Source organism: Mus pahari, chromosome 4 (genome assembly GCF_900095145.1).
Source record: "Mus pahari chromosome 4, PAHARI_EIJ_v1.1, whole genome shotgun sequence".
Classification (NCBI taxonomy): domain Eukaryota; kingdom Metazoa; phylum Chordata; class Mammalia; order Rodentia; family Muridae; genus Mus; species Mus pahari.
Window position 1 is genome coordinate 79310271 of NC_034593.1, and position 18137 is coordinate 79328407.

An 18137-nucleotide genomic window follows, 5' to 3' on the forward strand; every position below is an offset into this window, starting at 1 on the left:
CTCTTGATCATCTACATGAGGAGTAGGCTCTTGATCATCTACATGAGGAGTAGACTCTTGATCATCTACATGAGCGGTAGACTCTTGATCATCTATATGAGGAGTAGACTCTTGATCATCTACACGCTCTTCCTATCTTTGCAGACTATCATTAGGATACTGATCACAGACTTTTTTTTTTTTTTTATATATATATATATAAATTTTTCTCTTGATTTTAGGTAATTTTTCAGTTGAAGCAGTAATTTGTTTAGCCCAGGAAAGTTTACCCTCCAAAGAGAGATTCGACTGGGTGGTTTTGAAGAGAAGTGGCAGGTAAATCTGTCTCTTTGAAGATTTTTTGGTTGTGTGCAGAAACTGGAGATATCGCTCAGCATTTGAGAGCACCTGCTGCTTTTCCAGAGGACCTAAGTTCAGATGTCAGGTCATAGGTGCCTCAGGAGAGAGAGAAGCTCACCAAGATGCTAAGCCTTCACTTCTCAATGGAGCACAATGGTTTAGTCTTCTTCAAAAGACTGATAGCTAGGTAGCTCCCTCCAGTTACTTTAGTCAAACATTATACAGGGTTAATTGGGGCTGGGAATGGTTCCAAATACCAAAGTTATCTTACCCTTGCCCTTTCCCTTGCCCGTGACAACAGACAACCCACCCTGATCTTAGTCTCTTTGACCATGGCTAGCCAGAATCAGAAGTAAGAACTCGAGTTTGCCAGGACTGCTTTAGGACCAAGGGCAGTGCAGTTGCAAATTCTTATGTAGCACCATGTGCAGATTCTCTAGACAGAAACCTTTCTTCACGGTTCCAACAGTCTCAGAACATTTTCTCAGCTTCTTCTTATGGACCCGAACATAGTAAAGACTTTGCTAAACATTTCTCTCAAAGCCAGGCACAAAGGCTTACTGCTGTACATCTCACTACATCTTCCCCTTTTCTCTTTTTTTTTTTTTTTTTTTTTTTTTAAGATTTTTTTTTTTTTTTTAAAGATTTATTTATTTATTATATGTAAGTACACTGTAGCTTTTTTCAGACACTCCAGAAGAGAGTGTCAGATCTTGTTACAGATGGTTATGAGCCACCATGTGGTTGCTGGGATTTGAACTCGGGACCTTCGGAAGAGCAGTTGGGTGCTTTTACCCACTGAGCCATCTCACCAGCCCCCCCTTTTCTCTTTTAAGTGGTTATGGGTAGCAGTTCTGTTGAAGATCATGGAGTTGTACAGTAAATAGGCTCTTTTGTCTATCTAGTTGTCTGACAGTTTTATCCAAATAAGTCAGCATACATTCCAAAGCCAATAAAGTCATCACAGGAATTATAAAAATCACAAAAGCAAGAAACATATCAAAATGATTCATGGGATTAAGTGAAGCTACACCATCTCTAAGATGTTCCATAACATCCATCCCTGTTATTTCAGGCAGCTTCTTTGAAAATGTTTCTGTAATTTCTTGCTGCAAATCATTTGATAAGGGAGTTAGGATGACCCAATGAATGTTTTTAAACTTTTTCCCAAAAATATTTGCTGTCCTTGAATCTTAAAGATGTAATAAAATAAGAAGTTACGACATTCCAGTCACATTTTCATTTGTTCTTGCAGTAATTCTGATTGATCTCCAATGAGTATTACAGCTTCTCTCGATTTATCTATTGCATCAACCATTTTTCTGTCTTTGTTGAGTTCAAACTTCATGAGAATGTGTATTCCAGTCTTTAGCAAATTCAGCAGTTTGAATTCTTTATGAAGAGCAACTCTAGATGTGGTAGCAGTATCAATTAATGTGATGATTCCTAGGACCTCAGCAGTTATCAGTCCACCATCTGTTGAGTTCTTTCCAATATTCTTTCAGCGAGGGTGTGTAGTAGCATTATCACAGGTGAGTCTTGACATGGTCCTGATGTCCTCACTGGTATCCACTTTGAGTAATAACATCTAAAGAAATACTAGCATTGATACAGGTATAAGAGCCCAGCATGCACAAATAATGTTATGATTATTAGGGTGCCATTGCATGTGTCCTTACAGTAACAGATAAGGGAACGCCATACAAGCCATAAAGGTGTAACTTTGATCTAAATTTAAGGACAAATGAAATCTGTCATTATTAAAGTTTAATTTTCCGTTCCTTGCTTCAAGTGCTGAAAAGCACTTGCCAATTACTGTAAATTAGCCTGAATAGAATTACCAGATTGTAATAGAGGGCCTGACATTCCTTCTCCATGCCACTCAATAGAGTATCTAGAAGCAGAAGCAACTCCACAGTTTTATTTGAATTGGACAATTACCTTTTCAATTCTGAGTAAGAGTATAGTCCTTAAGGGGACCCATAAGGGCTCCAAGCAATGACTTTTCCTTGGGCGATATTAACTAGCACCTAAGGATTCCTACCTATATCTTGCTGTCAATGTATCCAATCAGATTCTTTATTAGTAATCTGTAATTTGCAAGATAGCAGATTTATTTAAATAGTGGTATTAATCTTTTGTCCCTCAAATCAATGCACAAAGAATAGGAACTTTTCTATCAGAATTCTACGAAGTACTATGATAACCAGATTTAAGAAGTTATATTTAAACAATGAATTCCATTACCCATACAAGTAGGAATTCTTTTAATTTCCACAGTATAATTTATAATTTCTTTACCCTCCTCTGCAGGTTGAGCAGGTCCATGATGGTTATAAAGACTAGGTAGCCACGAAGATTCATTGTATACCACAGGAATACTCGTGTCTCCCCAGTTTACTAATATGTCAATTGGTGGGGTAGAAATATAAGCCCCCTTAAATATGATTTGTGACTGTTACCTGTATGATTGCTACAGACAGCACGGCAAGAAACAGGTTGTAGTGTTCAGAGGCTTTCCAGACAGTCAGCTATCGTTTGCCCTCCATCAGCCAGTTTCTTCAGCTGTCACCCTGGGGATCAGCCTTCTGCTTCAAAATCTTTGTTTTTTCCTTCTTTTTTTTTTTTTTTTTAAGATTTATTTATTTATTATATGTAAGTACACTGTAGCTGTCTTCAGACTCTCCAGAAGAGGCCGCCGGATCTATTTACGGATGGTTGTGAGCCACCATGTGGTTGCTGGGAATTGAACTCAGGACCTTCAGAAGAGCAGTCAGTGCTCTTAACCGTTGAGCCATCTCTCCAGTCCCTGTTTTTTCCTTCTTAAAGCCATGTTATCCACATCAGCAGCCAAGCCTTCCTCTCTTGCTCATGTCAGGTTTTAATTAGCTTTGATGGAATCCACAGGGTCTTTCCTCTTACAGAAACAAAGGCCTATCCTCAACCCCATCACAATACCTTCCCTGCTTCCCATCCTTATGTTAAGACAGTCTTGTTTTGTTTTTCATTTTATTTATTCTTTTTTTTTAACACTCCAGATTTTATTCTTTTCCTGATCCACCCTCTCACTGTTCCCCATCCCATACCTCCTACCCACCCCCGTCTCTACAAGAATGTTCCCCTTCACCTCTCCTCCACCCAACCAGACCTCTAAACTCCCTGGGGCTTTCAGTCTCTTGAAGGTTAGGTGCATCTTCTCTGACTGAACCAAGACCCAGCAGTCTTCTACTACCTGTGTATGTGTGTTGGGGGCCTCATATCAGCTGGTGTATGCTGCCTGGTTGGTGATCCAGTGTCAGAGATCTTGGGGGTCCAGGTTAATTGAGACTGCTGGCCCTCCTATGAGGTCACCCTCCTCCTCAGCATCTTTTAGCTTTTCCCTAATTAAGCCACAGGGATCAGCAGCTTCTGTCCATTGGTTGGGTACAAATCTCTTTTGGCTGCTTGTTGGGTCTTTCAGAGGAGGGTAGTCCTGATAGGCCCCTTTTTGTGAGCACTCCTTAGCCTCTGTAATAGTGTCAGGCCTTGGGGCCTCCCTTAAGCTGGGTCTCACTTTGGGTCTGTCGCTGGACCTTCTTTTCCTCAGGCTTCTCTCCAATTCCATCCCTGCAGTTCTTCAAACAGGGACAATTATGGGTCAGTTTAGACTGTGGGATGCTAACCCTATCTCTCACTTGATGCCCTGTCTTTCTGCTAGAGGTGGGCTCTAAAAGTTCCCTCTCCCCACAGTAGGACATTTCATCTAAGGTCCCTCCCTTTGAGTCCTGGGAGTCTCTCACTTCCCAGGTCTCTGGTACATTCTGGAGGGTCCCCCCTCCTCCTACCGCCTGAGGTTGCCTGTTTCCATAAGGCATTTTTTTCTGTTATCCACTGCCTTTCAGTTGCTGTTGTTCCTGTTTTATTAGCTTTTAAAACTTAAAGTTAATAAGGCATTGTTCAATCTATCTTTGGGGGCTGTCTTAGTCAGGGTTTCTATTCGTCATGACCAAGAAGCAAGTTGGGGAGGAAAGGGTTTATTTGGCTTACATTTCCATACTGCTGTTGATCACCAAAGGATGCAGGACTGGAACTCAAGCGGGTCAGGGAGCAGGAGCTGATGCAGAAGCCATGGAGGGATGTTCTTTACTGGCTTGTTTCCCCTGGCTTGCTGAGTCCACTCTCTTATAGAACCCAAGACTACCAGCCCAGAGATGGCACCACCCACAAGGGAACCTCCCCCCTTGATCACTAATTGAGAAAATGCCTTACAGCTGGATCTCATGGAGGCATTTCCCCAACTGAAGCTCCTTTCTCTTTGATAACTCCAGCTGTGTCAAGTTGACACAAAGCTATCCAGTACAGGGGCTCTTAATGTTTCCCCTTTTTGTTTTAAAAGCATCTCTTTTAATATATGATTAGATCTTTCCGCAATTGCTTGTCTTATAGGTTATGAGGAATACCTGTAGTATGCTTTTATGTAGTACCATGTAAACAATTGGTTTTATTTTATTAGAAACATAAGCAGGTAGGTTATCAGTTTTAATTTGTGATAGGATCCACCATAACCGCCATTGTTTCTAATAAATGTGTAATTGCAGAATCTGCCGATACAAACCTTAAGGCAGCTACCCATTGAGACCCTGAATAAGTATAAGTAGTATGATGCGTATTTTCAGCCTTCCAAATTCTGTTAACTGAAGTACAACCATTTGCCAAATTTCATTTCTTTGTTTGCCTTTATGATTACTAACTGCAGGTAAAGAAATTTGATTATACATTGGGACAAGTTTTAATGATTTCTTAGTTTGCTACCTACCATGTCATTGAAAACCTCTTCTTCAGACCTTTACTATTAATGTGATTTGTTTCATTGAAAATTTGATGCTTCTAATATATTTCCTATTGGTCATTGATTTATTTCAATTGTGTAAGTGGTCCTAGCAATCCAGTATCAGAACAAATAGGAGTTAGATACAATGGGTACTTTCGGTCTCTAATTGCCTGTTGCAATTGCATAACTAATAAGGTTAATTCTGAGTTATCAGGAACAAGTTCAGCAGTTTTTATATGTAAACCAACTTCTGCATATTGAGAATTTAATTATATTTAGAGCTTCAGAAAAATCTAAGAGTACCTTAAAAATTGCGTATAATCCTAATTTTTGAAATGAAGAATAGGGACTTTGAGCTACTTTACTTATGTTTCCTGATTCTTAACCTGACATTCCTAATTTATTCGCTTTATTGTAAAGGTGTGAAGGCTTTGAAGATGAGTGATTTCCTTTTTTTAATATTCATGGGAGAATTCATTCTGTCCTTTTTAAAAATTGAAATCTTTTTTTTTAAATGTATTTATTGTTAATTTCTCCCAAGCTCCTTGCCGGTTATCATCATTCATCATAATTTTGTAATTTGGGCCTTTGTGTATGAGACTAGAATCTCTGTGGGATCAAATTCTGTTGACTGACAAAGTCTTATCCTGCCTTTAATAATTATTTCAGAAACTTCTATATAGGTTTTTAATTTTTTAGTCTGTTTATATGGTAAAAAAAAAGTTTATTCTAAGACATTATCTTCTCTTTGCCAAATTATTCCAGAATGATTAGATAGTAAAATAACTAAAATATAGTCGTGTTTAGGATCTAATCTGCCACACTTAGGCATCTTGTATTCTCTGTTCTACTTGGGCCGATTCCGCTTGTGCTTCAGCTGTTAATTTTCATGAACTGTTTAAATTTGAATCAAACTGTAGTGTTTGAAACAAGCTACTTAACTCTTGAGTAGTTAATATAATAGTAAGGCACAACCCGCTAATATCTCCCAATACTTTTTGAAAATTATTAAGTGATCTTAATTTATCTCTTATAAATCTGAGCCTTTTAAGGTTGAATTTTTTGTTGACTCAGTTTAAATCTTAAATAATTTATAGAATTTCCTTTCTGTATTTTTTTTTTCAGGTGCAATCTGTAGTCCCCAGTAAGGTAAAATATTTTTGTGTTTCATTAAACATTTTTTCTAAGGGATCTGTATCAGAATCAGCCAATAAAGTATCGTCCATATAGTGGGAAATAGTGGACTGAGAAAACAGGTTACAGAATATTGTAGCCCTTGTTGCACAAAATATTCACATACATTGGACTGTTTAACATTCCCTGAGGAAGAACATTCCACTGATAACTCTTTACAGGTTTAACATTATTATACCTGGTCACAATAAAAGCAAAGTTTTCCCTGTCTTGTTTTTGCAAGGGAATAGTTTAAAAGAAACAAACAAACAATCTTTTAAATCAATAACTATCATAGATCAATTTCTAGGTAGTATAGAAAGTAAATTAATTCTAGTGTGCAAAGAACCCACAGGCTTCATTACTTTATTTACCTCTCTCTCTTTTATTTTTTTGGTTTTTCGAGACAGGGTTTCTCTGTATTATTTACCACTCTTAAATCTGTTAACATTTTCCATTTTCCTGATTCCTTTTTTATTACAAATACCAAGGACTAGTAGACTCCTCAGTATGTTTAGCATCTAGTTGTTTCTGCATCAGTTTCTCAAGTGTTGGTAATTTTTCTTTTGTTCAGGGCCATTGATCTATTCATATCCATCTAACCATTTTAAAGGTAGGACTTTTAGCATAGTATGAACAGTAACCTCTAATCTAAATTTGGAAAGCTAATTCCTTCTCTCCCCTGCTTATTGACAACCTGAATATCATGTGATCTTCCTTGATAATTTTTTTCCAATACCTTTTTCAGGAATATAACCCATTTTAAATACAATCTTATGATCTGTTTCTGAAATTGAAGTAATACTAATTTGAGTTCCCCATTGTAAAAAATCCCTTCCCCATAGGGTTATGTCAGCCACATATAGTTTTAAACTTCCTGCTTGACCTTCTGGACATTTAATCCAGTTAACACTGGTTCACTGAGCTGTCGTTGGCAGTACCTATAAGCTACGTGGAGGCCTCTTGCAAAGGCCAACTTTGATTCTAAGCTTCTTCAGAAATTATAGATACATCTGTCCAAGTGTCCACTACACTGCTAATTTAAATATCATTTACCGGGCTGGTGAGATGGCTCAGTGGGTAAGAGCACCTGACTGCTCTTCCGAAGGTCCAGAGTTCAAATCCCAGCAACCACATGGTGGCTCATAACCATCCATAACAAGATCTGGCGCCCTCTTCTGGAGTGTCTGAAGACAGCTACAATGTACTGTACTTACATATAATAAATAAAGAAATCTTTAAAAAAAAATAAGGGAAAAAAAAAAAAGGAATTCTGTTTAAAAAAAAAAAAAAACTATCATTTACCATGTTTGGCCTTTCATCATTAATATTAGTGGGGGGTGCCCACAGTGACACACTTCCTCCTGCAAGGCCACACCTCCTAATAGTGCCCCTGGGCCAGGCCTATTCAGATCACCACAACTTCCAAATCCTCCCATCCTATTTATTGGAGCTGCTTTACCTTTGTGATATAGGAGTAATAGTAATTGAACAATCAATCACCTGGCTCTAATTGTATAGTTTTCCTAACATAAGCCTTGATTTTAGTCTCCTCTTGATAATCTTCATCTATTAATCCTGGATTTACAATAAACTCTTAAGATGTGAAACCACTACTTCCCCAAATTATCTCTACTCTTGCTGCAGGAATAGAAGTGTATACATACCAGTGGCTAGTTTATAACAAGGAAGCTGTGGAGACAGTGTAAGACATCTCCCACTGCCAAGTCAGGAGCAGCACTACCTGAAGTAGCATGCATGAAATCTCCAAAACTGAGTTTACATTCCCGATTGCCTTGTGGGTAAACTATTCCATTGCTGACAGGATGTTATTGGCTTGTGTTGTTTGTTCTTTGGTCCAGAGATGGTCCCCTTGTCTGGTTTCCTGATGGTAAAAAAATCGCCTTGGAGATCTCTTAGTGATTGACATTCATTAGCCCAGTATCAGCCTTTTTCACATCTATTACAAATTTTTGGTGGTATATTTTGTTTATTTTGAAATGTGGCATTTCCTTTAGTAAGCAAATGTCTTTTTTTTTTTTTTTCAAATATTCAGCCTTCCTACAGTTAAAGCCTCGTGTTTCCTGTGAGTTCAAACCTTTAGCTAATGTTTGTCCAATTGATGTTGCATCATATGCAGCAGATTGATTTTTTGTTTTGTTTTGTTTTTTTCGAGACAGGGTTTCTCTGTATAGCCCTTGCTGTCCTGGAACTGTGTAGACTGGGCTGGCCTCGAACTCAGAAATCTGCCTGCCTCTGCCTCCAGAGTACTGGGCTTAAAGGCACGGGCCACCACGCCCAGCCCAGATTGATTATTAGTGGTAGTTTCTAACCCATTCCTCTAGGGAAACACCTAGAGGTTTTAATGGTCTGACTGCTTTTCAGCATTCTTTATTTGCATTTTCAAAAGCCAGAGATTCAAGTAGCACCTTTCTTATACTTGAATCTGCTATTGCTCTTTGCACTGCTGAAGTTTTTTTTGTTTGTTTATTTTTTTGTTTTTGTTTTTGTTTTTGTTTTCTTTTGCTTTGTTTTTTTCTTTTTTCGAGACAGGGTTTCTCTGTATTGCCCTGGCTGTCTTGGAACTCACTCTGTAGACCAGGCTGGCCTCAAACTCAGAAATCTGCTTGCCTTTGCCTCTTCTTCCCAATTGCTGGGATTAAAGGTGTGCGTCACCACTGCTGGACTTTGCACAGCTGAAGTTAATCTTTGTAAAAGTCAATGAAAACCTCACCAGGACCTTGGGTAATTTTAGTAAAAGATGGGGTCCTTTTTCTTGCTTCTTCAACTCTGCTCCAAGCCCTTAAAGCCACTAAATGACATTGTGCTGTAGTAGCATCGTCAAGTTGCATCTGCTTATGCTAGCCAGCAAATTGATCCTCACCTAACAAATGATCATTTCTTATATTTATTTTTTTTAGCCTGATTATTCCTCTCTCCATCATGTAAGCCATTGTAATCGAGGACCCGCTTCTAATATAGCTGTCATTAGCCCTTCCAGTCTTGTGGTATAATTGTATTTTGTATAGCCCAGTCGTTTTTGTTTGTTTGTTTGTTTTTACCTATCTCACATAGGTGGAATGCATTTCTTATGGTACCACTGATTCCTTTAATCGCCTCAAATATGGTATATATATGTCGGTTTCCAGTTAATCTTTATATACCCCTGAGGATTTTGAATATCTGCTGGCATTTGCTGCATTGTTACTGGAAACACTTGAGTTTTTTTTGTAGACTTAGGCAATAATTCTACTCCTGAGAAATTATACAGATCAGCTGTTGAATTTCCCATGACCTCTCCCAAAATCCTAGAGATACGCTTACCTCCTTGTAAGCACAACTTCTTTCATGTCCAATCTTGGTCAGACTCCTCTCCCTCCTGGTCCACAACTTTGGACACCAGCAGATGACGTACCCAAATCTCAGTCCCTTCTGACCATGGCCAGCCATAGTCAAAAGTAAGAACTCTAGGTTTGCCAAGACTGTGCAAGATCAAGGACAGTGCAGCTGCAAAGTCTCAAGTAGCCCTGAATGCAGACTCTCTACTGAGAACATTTCTTCAAGGTTCAAACACTCTCAGAACAATTTCTCAGCTTCTCTTGATTGACCGGAGCATACTAAAGACTTTGCTGACTCATTTCACTCAGAGCTCTTCAGATCACTGCAGTTCCCAGCACCCATGCTGAGTGATTCTAGCTGTTCTTCTAGTTCTTAGTCTTTCTCCTTCCCTTCCTCCAATGTTCCCTGACCTTTACATGCGGGAGTGTGTTATTTCCCTTGTGGTTGGGCAGGATTGTGCTGTAATGTGTCCTTTGCAACTGGGCAGGAGTATGCTGTAGACATGTTCTTTGTGACTGGGCTCACAGATCTGCATTTTGATTGGTTGTAGTTTTCTGTAATGGTCTCTGTCACTTGTAGAGAAGAGTTCCCTTGATGAAGACTGAGAAATAGTGTGTGGTTCTTCTGCATGTCTGTATACCACATGCTTGGTGCCTCAGAAAGCCAGAAGAGCCCATTGTTTTCTCTGGACTGGAGTTACAGATGGTTGTGAGCAACCATGTGGGGGATGGGACTTGAACCTGGGTCTTCTGCCAGAGCAGCAAGTGTTCTTAACCCCTGAGCCAACTCCAGCCTGTAGGCTCTGTTTTGGGTCACTGAAAGTAACCCTCTGTTATTAAAGTCCCTGAATTCGGTATGTCTTACTTACGTTTCTCATTGCTAGAGATACTTATAAATAGGGACCATTCCCTTGAGAATACTCTCCTTCCCCTCCCCCCCACAGTTCCAAGATGAAATGGGATTCTCTAATATGGAAGATGACGGCCCAGAGGAAGAGGAGCGTGTAACAGAGTCTCGGCCTAGCTTCAACACCCCTCAAGCCCTACGGTATGCTGACTGAGACTTAGAATGAAAGGATTAATGTATTTTTAAAAGGTTTGATTTTTGTTTTTTAAATTATACTTAATCTTTAATCAGCCTCTTGTTTACGATGGGGAGCCCTGGAGGTAAGTTTGTTGTCAAACAGAAGCAGTCTCCTTGTTTTGGGGCAGAGCAGCTATAGACAAGCTGTCTCTGTTTGGGAAAGGAGAAAAAGCATAGCTGGGCCTCCGAGTAGCCCCTCCAGGCGAGTGGTGCCGGAGCGGTGTGGAGAGCTTCGCACGGCCAGCCACAGATACTGCCCTCACGGAATGTCTGCATTGTTCTTTCGTCAATAACATCGAGTTTGCCATTTAGGCGTTTGTTGAGCAAACATCCTGCTATGATGTCCTAAGAGCCAGAAGCAAGCCTTTTTGTATAAAGTTACTATTAAGTGATAAGGGGTGACATTATCTTCCATGACCACTTCCTGCTGACATCTGGTGTCATAGTTGGGGACCCAAGAAAACTTGAGTGCTGGCCAAAGTCAGGAAAAGCAGGCTCTTTACTTCCTGTCCCAGCACTGTGGGACAGAGATAGGAAAGGAGATAGAGAAGCACAGACCTGGTTGGAGCAGCCTGCGAGGCTGGAGCACCTGGGGTAAGATGCTGTGGAGCTGACCGCTGAAGCTGGTTGAGTTGTGGAACACTGACAGTTGATTTTAAATCTGCTGGAACAGATCACTAGAGAGAGAAGGTAAAGTTAAGGAATTTAGGGGAAATTTTTATCCAGGGTGTACATTTGAAATTTCCTGGTAGTTGGCTGAGGGGAGTCCCAAGACCAGGGCAGAAAGAAAGCCCCTCCCCTCAAGAGTAGGCACTAGATGGGGACTTAGGCTGTTGGGTGACAGTACTTATATGGAGTCTATTTTACCTGGAAGAGGACAATTCAAATCAGTTCCATGCAACTTACAAGAATTTTTTTTTAGTTTATCAAAAGAGATAAAATTTTACATGTGTTAGCATTACCACTGTGTGTAATTTCTGTTGAGATCCACATTGCAGAAAAGTCAGAGGACGCATGTGTTTGAGTCATAGGAGGAGCTCAGGACCCAACATTGATTCAGTAAGTATACACCTGAGTGTATTAAAAATGATAGATACGAGCCGGGCGTGATGACGCAAGCCTTTAATCCCAGCACTGGGGATGCAGAGGCAGGCGGATTTCTGAGTTCGAGGCCAGCCTGGTCTACAAAGTGAGTTCCACTCAAAAAACAACAACAACAAAACAAAACAAAACAAAAAAAAATACCTGTCTCGAAAAAAACCAAAAAAAAAAAAAAAAAAAAANAAAAAAAAAAAAAAAAAAAAAAAAAGATAGATACTTCCTGGTAACCTGACAGTCAAGATCTATGGACAGACAGTCTTTGGCCATCAGGCCCAAAAGATCCAACAGACTTTCCTGTGGAGGAGGAACTTGGAGGACCAGTCTGTGTTGTGTAGGCAAAGTGGGGCAGTCAGCTCCCCAGTATCGCACTTGTCCACAGTTTGTACAGGTTTGTGCAGTGGCAAGGTGAAAGGCAGTATTCATAGAGGCTGTCCTTGCCACAGTTAAAGCATGTTCTGGGTGGAGTTCTTCCGTGACCCATCATTTTCTTTGTAGACCTTGAGGTCACTGCTAGGATCTAGAGGTCTCTGTCAGTCATAGTAAAGTTTTTTGCATTAAACATTTTAAAAACCATATTTAGCAGATCCCCGAAAAGTTTTGAGGACCATGATTTATTAAATATATTGAAAGTAGATGAGTAGTGGTGACTCAGGCCTTTAATCACAGCACTTGGGAGACAGAAACAGGTAAATTCCTGAGGTTGAGGCCAGCCTGGTCTATAGAGAAAGTTCCAGGACTACCTGGGCTACACAGAGAATCCTGTCTCCAAAAAACCAAAAATTAAAAAAAAAAAAAAAAACCTTTTTTCTTTTAAAAAATATTTTATTATTGTACCAGGTAATTTTTATTTGTTTATTTTTTGTTTTTTCAAGACAGGGTTTCTCTGTGTGTTATCTCTGGCTGTCCTGGAACTCACTTTGTAGACCAAGCTGGCCTTGAACTCACAGAGATCTGCTTGCCTCCTAAGTGCTGAGATTAAAGTTATGTACCGGGCTGGTGAGATGGCTCAACAGGTAAGAGCACCCGACTGCTCTTCCAAAGCTCCTGAGTTCAAATCCCAGCAACCACATGATGGCTCACAATCATCCGCAGCGAGATTTGACTCCCTCTTCTGGTGTTTCTGAAGACAGCTACAGTGTACTTACATATAATAAATAAATAAATCTTTAAAAAAAATAAAATAAAATAATGTTATGTTCCACCACTCAAAGTTTAAACCCCATTTTTTGAATTGAAACTTTTTTAGTATCAAAATAAAATTATTAATCATAGCGTACCGTTATTATCACGGGGCTGTTTAGTGTGAACTTCACCCCAGGGAGGGTTAGGCAGCTAAGAGACCAGTGAGCCACAGGGACAAGGAGGGAGGAACAACTAGAGTTCCAGTCTAGAGGGGTCCCAGTAGTAGAAGCTTTGGGACTTTGCAGCTAGGGGGAGTTAGGCAAGCAAGTGTCAGGCCCAGGAGCGCACAAGGAGAGATGCAACGGATAGCTCCAAGGGCAAGGGGCAAGAAAAGCATTGCAGACCCTGGAGCTTGTAGAGAAACTGGAACTTAGCAAGCAGGTCTCAGGGTAACAGGAGGAAGTTCCAAGGATGCAGTGGGGAGCGAGCAGAGGGCAAGTGTGGTTAAGAAGATTTCAGTCGGGTTCTCCCCAGGCACACTAAGAGACTGGTCAGAGAGAAATGTCTGAAGTCACAGAGAAGGGGTGTCCTTTTCCCATGTGATAGGGGCCCGTTAGGCTAGAATAAGTTTTTTGTCACAGTCATGTACCTTTTATAATTAAAGTCGATAGAGCAGGCATCTCCATAGTGACACTTACCCAGTGGAAAGGGGCGCAATTGTGTAGAGTAAGTAGAGGAGAAAATAGCTGGAGAGGTGCAAGTGTAGAATTGCCCACGTGGGGGCACCCCAAAGAGCATAGGAGGGAGATGCCCATGTGGTAGGTACCCTAAAAGGGCTTGTGTCTTAAAAGGGAGAAGACACTTAGGAGTTGCCAAGGGGAGATGGATGGTTAGATAGGGGGAGGGAAGAAGTGCCTGAATAGACAGATTCTAGAGTCACTGGTGGGTGGCAGGTGCCAGCAGAAACAAGTGATCTGTACATACCTTAGAATAGTTCAACAGCTTGGCTCAGAGTTACTAAATTCCTTTGGAAGGGAACTCATTAGTGCAAGGATCTGGGAGCACCAGTGTGACCACATCTCTCCACCAACTGTACATGGCTGCTGCAGGGCCCTGGGCTGACAGCACGGGTCCCCTTTCCATTTCTCTTCCTGCTTTTATAAACTCCAAAGGAGTTTCTCCTCAATACAGACCATTCCACATTTGCATTTGGGTGTCCTAGGAAGATCCCTTTATCTGCCTGCCTTTTGTGTCATTCTCGTCTAATGGCACTGTTCATCATTCAGATCTGCCATAGCCTCCCCCAGCTCAGAAGTGTCATGTTCCACCATAGGGCTCAGCAAAGCTACAAAAGCCCTGTGTCAGTCACTGTCCCCCAGAGTCAACCTCTTAGCTTTCCTGGAAACACAGGAACACTGTCTTACTTTGCTCAGTAAATTTGACCTCAGAAGCAACCACTCATTCCTCGTTCTCTCAGTAATGCCTAGCGTCTACTGTCTTCCATTCCCTAATATTACTAGGGACCTTAGCTGGTGGTAACCAGTTGTTCCTGATGGCTTGTCTGTGTTGGTCTGTTAGTGTCTGATAGTCCTCCAGTTGCCTTTGGTTATGCCTTTATTTCCAGGAGCAGTGATAAGTTCCTCTGTTTGGACAGTACTCGTTTGATCCTTTCATCTGCCCCCATGTCTCATAGTTTCAAGAAGCAGTCTGAGAAACCCAGGTTCAATTCCCAGGACCCATTTGGTAGATCCCAACTCTCTGTAACTCCAGATCCATATGATATCCTCCTTTGACCCCCTCAGGCACAATGTCCTTGTGTTTTGTTATGCAAGACTCATTACACACATGTATGTCTATTCATTCCACATATAGAACCCAAGCCAGACCAAAGTACAGATACCATGAACAAAGTTCAACTTGATGAACCAGTGAGGTGGTTTTATTTGTGTGGTTGGTTGGTTGGTTTTGGTTTTTCGAGACAGGGTTTCTCTGTATAGCCCTGGCTGTCCTGGAACTGACTCTATAGACCAGGCTGGCCTCCAACTCAGAAATCCGCCTGCCTGCCCCTGCCTCCCGAGTGCTGGAATTAAAGGTGTGAGCCACCAATGCCCAGCAAAACGATTTATTTATTTATTTATTTATTTATTTAATGAATGTGAGTGCACCATTGCTCTCTTCAGACACAACAGAAGAGAGCGTCAGACCTCATTGCAAATGGTTTGACCCACCATGTAGTTGCTGGAAATTGAACTCAGGACCTTTGGAAGAGCAGTCAGTGCTTTTAACTGCTAAGCCATCTCTCCAGTCTGAGCCAGTGAGTTTTATTGGGGTTAATTACAGAAGTAGAGATGACTCAAAGACAGCTGCATCACCCAAAACTCACCCCAGCGTGGATGACAGCTCACCAAATCTGGAAACCTAGAGCACACTACAGGCAGCTAAACAGTTTGGAGTGTTCTTCCTATGTGACTCTGTTGATCTAACCTTCTTCCAGGCTGCTCTGCTGGTTTCTGCTTCTTAGGATGCTTGGCTGATCCTTTCTGTTTGCAGCTTGACTTATCTTAGACTCACTCTTAGCCCTTATAATTGTTTACTTTTTTTTTTTTAATATTTATTTATTTATTTTATACATGAGTACACCACCATTGCTCTCTTCAGAAACACCAGAAGAGGGCATTGGATCCCGTTACAGATGGTTGTGAGCCACCATGTGGTTGCTAGGAATTGAAGTCAGGACCTCTGGGAAAACATTCAGTGATCCTTACCTCTGAGCCAGCTCTCTAGCCCGATTGTTTCCTCTTAGGAAGGAGGCGTCTAGTGAACTTGTTCAGTTTTAGGGACTTCCTGAAGCTATTTTTGAATTATTTACTAACTTGCATGAAGAGCTTCACTGAATGATGGGATGCCTTGATCTTGGAGAAAACTGCTTTCCAACGGTGTGATACACAGATGCATACATGTTGGCACAAAACTCATACACAGGAAATAAAAAGAAGTATAAAGAAAAAAGAAAATACCTTCAACCTATTACGAAATTTATCATTTAACTGTTGCTATAATATTGAAGGCTCCTGGGAATTTGATAACTTGTTGGTTGTGGCCATATGAGCATCTATTTTTCTGAATATTGTCACCTTTACCTTTTGTTTTATTTTCACCCAGAACAAGATGTAGGGGTGCAGTTATGGCCAGGGTGGTTCGGTATACTCAGGAAGCATGAGAAAGGAAATTGAAGGCCGGGTGTGGTGGCGCATGCCTTTAATCCCAGCACTCGGGAGGCAGAGGCAGGCGGATTTCTGAGTTCGAGGCCAGCCTGGTCTACAGAGTGAGTTCCAGGACAGCCAGGGCTATACAGAGAAACCCTGTCTCGAAAAACAAACAAACAAACAAACAAACAAACAAACAAAAAGGAAATTGAATGGCTGACAGAAGTTATGTTCATGGAGGTTGTACAGTAATGTTTGAACTAACAACTTATCTCTCTTCATCTGAGCTGCCTCAGATTTTAGTGTATTTCTTTCTTGGTACATTGTTGAAAGGTTTTGCTAGACTTATTTGTTGTTTTTGTTTTGTTTGTTTTTGATGCTGACAATAAAACCCAGAATTAATACTTAAGAAAGCAAGCGTTCTCCATTCTAGTGCATCCTCACTTAGGGCTTTGATTTTTTTTTTTTAAGAAATGAATGAAGGGCAGCTGGAATGGAAAGGGTTGGCTTAGCAGGTCACTGAGACACCAAGTGCTATACTTTTGGAATATACTTTGTTCTGTCGGTGTTAGGAAAATTGTCAGCCAAGGGCCCCCAAGACAAAGTTCTCAGCACGAAGGAAATGTATTTGCCCCAGAGAGACAGAGAGCGGGGCTAAAGGACAGAGGAGGATAGCTGAGAAGGGGGAGGGTACCAGGGAAAGGTGGGAGGACTCTGCATCCCAGAGGACAAAGGACTGCCTCTGAATAGAGAGGAGACAGACAGGGCCCACAGGCAAGTTCTGGTTTATAAAGGTACAAGGGAAAATAGCCTGTGTTAGGATGAGGTGATTTAATTTTAAGTGGGCATCTTAATTAGGTGACCCAAAGGGGGCTTTTTGATTGCTGGACTTCAATACTTAGTCAGCCTCAAGAGGAGGAAGTAGCCAAATAGAGAAATCAACCTTGTTGGATAGCTGTAATGGTTTTTAGCAAGCTAGAAGGAATGGGAGAGAGGGGCAAGGCCTGCCAGAGCCATGCTTGCCACACTGGAGCTAGCTAGAATCCCTCCAATTAGGAAGAAGTCATAAAGTAGTGTGTGTTAGTATAATGCAAGAATGAATAAGTCCCACTAGCCTGTGGCATTGTATTACACTGGTGTTTCTCTGCTCCTAGATTTTAATTTCATTTCTTTTCTCTGTGTGTTTTATACAGAGAAGTAATTGTATTAAGGTGGAAAATAATTCAGAATATTCTTTGGAATTGTTGGAGACGCAGGGCTTCAAGCATTCTAGATATGAGTGCAAACTATTCTCCAATACCAGACTTCTTTTATTTGAATTCAGTGCCAACAGTTAAGGAATTTGTGTTTCGTTGTTACAAGGAATTTGCTGTTTTGTGGACCTAGAAGAAAATGCATGTTCTATCCTTGTTGGGAATAGGTTTGAGGAGCCGTTGGCCAACTTACTAAATGAGCGGCACCGGACAGTGAAGGAGCTGCTGGAGCAGCTGAAGATGAAGAAACCCTCAGTCAGACAGCAGCCTGAGGTGGAGAAGCTGAAGCCGCAGAAGGAGACCGCTCATCAGACCCTGGTCCTCGACCCGGCACAGAGGAGCAGGCTTCAGCAGCAGATGCAGCAGGCAAGGCTTCTCTCGTTGTCTGTCTCTTGGCTTAGCACTGAAGCCAGAAGTGAGCAGTGTGGTAAAGTCAGAGGTGGCTGTCCTACTTCCTGTTGGAACCGTGGGCCGTAGGACTATCTGTTTGCTACGACCTTGAGAGAACTTCATGTTCGTGGCCTGTTGGTCAGGTAGGAAATCAAATAAAGACCGCAATAATGTGCAGGATTGGCGAGTTCAGAATTCTTAGTATTGCATCCAAACTCAAATATCTGATATCTAATAAAAAACTAATATCAAATATTACTTTTTCTTGTTTCAGTCTTAGTCTCATCTAGTTTGAAGGTCAGTTTGTCTGAGTGTGGTTTT

At 41.0% G+C, this 18137-nt stretch overlaps 1 protein-coding gene across 9 annotated transcripts in view; it reads left to right on the plus strand.

Moving 5' to 3' along the window:
- The window catches only part of Gon4l (gon-4 like), an 86221-nt gene that overhangs the window by 44423 nt on the left and 23661 nt on the right, over nucleotides 1–18137 (plus strand). For 7 of the 9 annotated variants that reach the window (XM_029538054.1, XM_029538051.1, XM_029538058.1 and 4 more), the window contains exons 14-16: nucleotides 6275–6298; nucleotides 10605–10708; nucleotides 17594–17792. In XM_029538054.1, the coding sequence (XP_029393914.1) occupies nucleotides 6275–6298; nucleotides 10605–10708; nucleotides 17594–17792 (327 nt within the window). The remainder of the gene's footprint in view (nucleotides 1–6274; nucleotides 6299–10604; nucleotides 10709–17593; nucleotides 17793–18137) is intronic. The other 2 variants (XM_029538059.1, XM_021195522.2) reach the window with 1 other exon arrangement.